At 60.8% G+C, this 5,975-nt stretch overlaps 1 protein-coding gene across 1 annotated transcript in view; it reads left to right on the top strand.

Moving 5' to 3' along the window:
* The window catches only part of caskin1 (CASK interacting protein 1), a 45,109-nt gene extending 39,865 nt beyond the window's left edge, over positions 1-5,244 (top strand). The window contains 10 exon segments of the mRNA XM_084676584.1: positions 157-258; positions 353-491; positions 638-784; positions 964-1,128; positions 1,131-2,182; positions 2,383-2,509; positions 2,512-2,624; positions 2,840-3,407; positions 4,059-4,578; positions 4,703-5,244. Coding sequence (XP_084532710.1) covers positions 157-258; positions 353-491; positions 638-784; positions 964-1,128; positions 1,131-2,182; positions 2,383-2,509; positions 2,512-2,624; positions 2,840-3,407; positions 4,059-4,578; positions 4,703-4,796 — 3,027 coding nt within the window. The 3' untranslated portion in view covers positions 4,797-5,244.
* Positions 5,245-5,975: the final 731 nt, after the last annotated feature.

Raw genomic sequence — 5,975 nt, 5'->3', positions numbered from 1 at the left:
GGTCTGTGTGTCTTACGTCTCCTCTGGTGTGTGTGTGTGTGTGGTTGAGAGAGAGTTACTGTCATACCTCACATGTCCTGATGAGGTCATTCTGGGGTTGAGTGATGTGTCTAATCAGGCTATTGTGCGTGTGTGTTGTGTGTGTGTGTGCGTCAGGATCTGACTGCCATCGGGGTGACCAAGCCAGGCCATCGTAAGAAGATGACATCTGAGATCAGCAAGCTGAGCAGCACTGAATGGCTCCCAGACCAGAAACCTGTGAGTAACACACCTGGTGTGTGTGTGTGTGTGCTCTTATTTAGACGATTGTTATCACTGCTGGTTGTCGACCTTGGATCCTTTGTTCCCATAGGCTAACCTGGGTGAGTGGCTGTCTCTGATTGGTCTAAGCCAGTACCACCAGGTGCTGGTACAGAACGGTTATGAGAACATCGATTTCATCACTGACATCACCTGGGAAGACCTTCAGGAGATAGGCATCACCAAGCTGGGTAAGACACACACATTTTTTGATTGTATGACTGTATTCTCCTGATTGCTCTAACGCCTTCAAATACACACACAAACATAAAAACGTACACCTCGACACGCACACCTCACAAACACTCAGTCCTCACGCACCGCGTGGGTCCTCCAGGCCACCAGAAGAAGCTGATGCTGGCTGTGAAGCGGCTTGCAGATATGCAGAGGGGCCCTGAGGGGCGGGGCCCTGAGGGGCGGGGCTCCCTGAGGAAGAAGCCCCCGCCCCTCACACAGCAACCCGAGGTCCTTACCCCCGACAATGGTGAGGCCCCCTCCAGTCACACACACACACACACTCACACACACACACTCACGTTTGTGATTAACAGAAGCACATAGGAAACCCTGGATGTCTTCCACACTGTGTAACCCTGGATGTCTTCCACACTGTGTAACCCTGGATGTCTTCCACACTGTGTAACCCTGGTGGTGTCTGTGCAGAGGTGCTGTCTCCCAAGCTCAGCACCTTCCAGGACAGCGAGCTGAGCTCCGAGCTGCAGAACGCCATGACCCAGCCAGGGCCGGAGGTCAAAGGTCATAGAACACGCAGCCTCAGCAAGGACCACGAGGAGGCGGAGTCTGTGGGGGGAGGAGGGGGAGGAGGGGGCGTACCCCCAAGAAGGAGGCGCGGACCATGAGGCAGAGCAGTCAGGGGGGGCAGAGGGGGGGGAAGCCTCGCCATGCCCACTCCCAGCCTGCGCCCCCCTACACCCCCCCTCACACCCCCACCAAGACCAAGCCCTCGGCCAGCCCAGCCCAGACCTCCGCCTCCCCCCAGGGCAAACACAAACCTGCCCCCCAGCTCATCCAGGGAGAGAGACCCCAGTCTCCCCGCTCCCACCCCCAGTCCCCCACCCACCGAGGGGCTCTCGGTGCTACCACCCAGCCTCCCACCCAGCCTCCCTCCCAGCCTCCCTCCCAGCCTCCTTCCCAGCCCCAACCCCAGTCCCAGCCCCAGCCTCCCTCCCAGCCTTCCTCTCAGCCCCAACCCCAGCCCCAGCCTCCCTCCCAGCCATCTCCCCAGCCTCCAGCCCAGCCCATGGCGGTTGTGGAGGCCTCCCAGCCCCAGGTGTCTGTCCCCCTCCTGTGCCTGCCCCCAGAGGCCGAGGGGGGGGCTGAGGGGGAGGAGGGGGAGGAGCTCTCCCTCCTTCAGAAGAAGCGAGCCCACAGTCTGAACCGATACGCTGGGTCCGCCGGGGAGTGTGAGGAGAGGGGCGGGGCAGCGCTGGAGGCCAGGGGGCCGGGGGGGCCGGGGGCCCCGGGGGGGAAATACGCCACGGTGACGCACCGCGTGAGCCGCAGTAACTCCGTCCGCAACCAGGACAAGAATGTCAACCGCAGCCAATCACAGTCCTTCGCCCTGCGGCAGAAGAAGAAAGGCCCGCCCCCTCCGCCCCCCAAACGCTCCAGCTCTGCCATGTCCAACTCCAGCTCCAGCCTGGCCGAGGCCGGCGGGCCCCCCTCCCCCCAGCCCCAGGGCTGCCTGCTGGACCTGCCCTACCACCCCCAGAGACGGGCCAGCGACCTGGGCGTCTCCCTGGAAACCACCGTGGTGGATACGGGCAGCGCCGGGAGCGTGAAGAGCATCGCTGCCATGTTGGAGATGACTTCTATAGGGGGAGGAGCCAAAGGCATCGCTCAGCACAGGACCTTCCTGCAGGTGTGTGTGTGTTTATGCTGGTGTGTGTGTTTATGCTGGTGTGTGTGTGTGTTTATGCTGGTGTGTGTGTGTGTTTATGCTGGTGTGTGTGTGTGTGTTTATGCTGGTGTGTGTGTGTGTGTTTATGCTGGTGTGTGTGTGTGTGTTTATGCTGGTGTGTGTGTGTGAGAGATCTAACGTGTGGGTGTGTCTACTCTCAGGTTGGCAAGCCTCGTGATGTCATAGGTCTGGACGGCGAGGTGGTCAACCGCAGACGAACCATCAGCGGTCCTGTTACTGAGCTGGTGGCTGCCGCCAGGGCAAGCCCCGCCCCCCGGGCCTCCTCTCCCCTCCCCCCTCCTCCCCCCAGCCCAGCTCCACCGGCAGCTCAGCAGAGAACCTGCCCTTCGCTGACGAGGGGAACCAGACCATCCGCAGGCCTGGGCGAGGAGAGGAGGGGGAGGTGAGGGGACGAGGGAGGTGAGGGGGGGGGGGGGACGAGGGGAGGGAGGGAGGTGAGGGGAGGGAGGGGGGGGAGGGAAGGAGGGGGGGGGGTGAGGGAGGGGGGGGAGGGAGGGGAGGGGAGGGAGGGGGGGAGGGAAGGAGGGGGGGGGAAGGAGGGGGGGGGGGGGGGTGAGGGAGGGGGGGGGGTGAGGGAGAACAGGGCTTCATCATGAGATGTTTTCAACAACGTTTCTTCTCCATCTCCAGGGTGAAGGCAAGGGTCTCCACGGCGACACTGTGTACTCTGAGCAGGATCTATCTCGAGTGGACGCCACGGCAACGATGAAGCACAGGCCCCGCCCCAACGGCTCCCGTTTCACCCTGACAGAGTCGTCCACCGTCAGACGGAGACCCAAGAGCCGGGACAAGGACCCCGAGGGCCAGGTGGAGGTCATGGATCCCCGTGGCGACCAAGTCATGGATCCCCGTGGCGACCAAGTCATGGATCCCCGTGGCGACCAGGCCACGGACGGCCAGGTGGCCGGAGACAATGCCGTGCCCTACCAGAACGGCACGGGCACGGTGAAACGCCGGCCGGGGTCGGACGTGGGCGTGGCTGAGCAGAGCCCGCCCCTACGCCGCCAGGGCTCCGACCTGGGGGGGCCGGGGGGCCCGGAGGGGGCCCCTCTGAGGAAACCCAAGCCCCCCGTGTCCCCCAAACCCGTCCTGGTGAAGAGGAATGCCCCGCCACACCCCACCAAGAGGGTGCCTCTGCCCGGCCCAGGAACCCCGGGGAGCCCAGGTACTGTTCCTGTGTGGGGGGTTACATCCCCAGGTACTGTGCCTGTGTGGGGGGTTACATCCCCAGGTACTGTGCCTGTGTGGGGGGTTACATCCCCAGGTACTGTGCCTGTGTGGGGGGTTACATCCCCAGGTACTGTGCCTGTGTGGGGGGTTACATCCCCAGGTACTGTGCCTGTGTGGGGGGTTACATCCCCAGGTACTGTGCCTTTGTGGGGGGTTACATTATAAATATTAGCTAACATTTTAATAGGAGTTCATGTTTGTATGTCCTCTAATTTCTTTCTCATTTTCTTTGTCCCCATCTTTTTTCGTTCTCTTCATTCCTCCCTCTCTCCCCCTCTCCCTCTCTCCCCCTCTCCCTCTCTCCCCCTCTCCCTCTCTCCCCCTCTCCCTCTCTCCCCTTCTCCCCCTGTGCCTCTCTCCCTCTCTCCCCTTCTCCCCCTGTGCCTCTCTCCCCCTCTCCCTCTCTCCCCTTCTCCCCCTGTGCCTCTCTCCCTCTCTCCCCTTCTCCCCCTGTGCCTCTCTCCCTCTCTCCCCTTCTCCCCCTGTGCCTCTCTCCCTCTCTCCCTCTCTCCCCTTCTCCCCCTGTGCCTCTCTCCCTCTCTCCCTCTCTCCCCTTCTCCCCCTGTGCCTCTCTCCCTCTCTCCAGGAGAAGGAAAGAAGATTCCTCCTCCAGTCTCACCCAAACCAGCCCCCCCTCCAACTGCCCCCAAACCAGTCAAACTCCTCCAGTCCATCACTTCCCCGCCCTCCCCCACGCCCTCCCCCACGCCCACCTCACCCTCCCTAACCAAGCAGCCCTCTGCGGGAGGGAGGTTGGCTGGCTCTCCCCCCTCCACCTCCTCCCCCAACACCCCCACCTCCTCCACCAAGCCCCCCAGCCCCTTGGCTCAGAGCCCTCTCACCCCTCACACCCCCCTCACCCCCCTCACCCCTCTCACCCCCCTCACCCCTCTCACCCCCCTCACCCCCACCCCCCCACCGGTCAAGCCCCCCCGCTCCTCCATCGGAGGGGTGTCGGTGGATAGCGGCTTGTTGGGGGGAAGTGTGTCTGCGGTTGGCGTGGCGACAGCAGAAACGGGGGCGGAGTCAGTGCATCAGAAGATGGAGGAGACCAGCGCCTCACTGGCTGCTGCTCTGCAAGCTGTAGAGGACAAGATACGACAAGAGTGAGTGACACACACACACACACATAACACCCTCACACTCACGCATACACTCAAACTAATGATTTCAGAAATCAAATCAGAGTGAAGTGATTGTTCCTTGTAACGTGTGTTTGTGTGTGTGTAGTTCTGCAGAGGAGAAGACCACGGTCAGTATCCTTGACGATATCGGCAGCATGTTTGATGACCTGGCTGACCAACTGGACGCCATGTTGGAGTAACCATGACAACCGGTCAGTCGGCACGACAATGTGGTCTCTGGGGCCCCAGCACCAGAGCAGAACAGCTACACTGTAGCTGCTACAGCATCCTGTCAAAGGAGAAACACACTCCTCACCATGGCAACCTGACAAACAACAACGGACAAACAAAAAAAGTTATAATTAACTGAAGTTCTAGTATGCATGAAGAGAGTTTATATCCACTGAAAATAAGTCTTCTTGAAGAGAGTCCTGCATTATTACAGTAATATATACAGTATACATATATGAATATAGATATTTGATTGGATGTCCTGGTTCCCTGTGGAATGGTGCTGGTCTTGTGACGTGGGGGAATATTCTGTGACCAAAACATGGAGGCTGCTCTGATGAGTGTGGAGGAAACAGAGGCATGTGTTCCAGAACCCTATCCAACCCTAACACCACCGTCTGTTTAGGGAGAGGAGGAGGGGAGGAGGGGAGGGGGAGGGGAGGAGGAGGGGAAGGGGAGGGGAGGGGGAAAGGAGGAGAGGAGGAGGGGAGGAGGGGCACAGTCAGAAAATCCCAGATCGCTCTTCATGATGTCACACACACCTACTCCCTCCCCCCTCACACCTCACACCTCCCTCCCCCTCTCACCTCCCTCCCCCCTCCCCTCACACCTCACACCTCCCTACCCCTCCCACCTCCCCCTCACACCTCCCTCCCCCCTCACACCTCACACCTCCCTCCCACCTCCCCCTCACACCTCCCTCCCCTCTCACACCTCACACCTCCCTCCCACCTCCCCCCCACACCTCCCTCCCCTCACACCTGCCACCTCCCTCCCCCTCCCACCTCCCTCCCCTCACACCTCACACCTCCCTCCCACCTCCCCCTCACACCTCCCTCCCCCCTCACACCTCCCCCTCACCACCCTCCTGGAGAAGCACAAAAACCCATAGCCCCAGACTGCACACCTGAGGGGGTTATGATTGGAGGATGAGGGGGTTATGATTGGAGGATGAGAGGGTGAGGATTGGAGGATGAGGGGGTGAGGATTGGAGGATGAGAGGGTGAGGGGGTGAGGGTTGGAAGATGAGGAGTTAGGATTGGAAGATGAGGAGTTAGGATTGGAAGATGAGGGGGTGAGGGTTGGAGGATGAGGGGGTGAGGAGGGTTCAGGGTTGTTCCACAGCACAATGTAGGTGTATAGGTGTA

Source organism: Hypomesus nipponensis, chromosome 17 (genome assembly GCF_054491055.1).
Source record: "Hypomesus nipponensis isolate SF chromosome 17, ASM5449105v1, whole genome shotgun sequence".
NCBI lineage: Eukaryota > Metazoa > Chordata > Actinopteri > Osmeriformes > Osmeridae > Hypomesus > Hypomesus nipponensis.
Note: the sequence above shows the minus strand (reverse complement) of the source record. Positions and strands in the feature narration are given on the sequence as shown.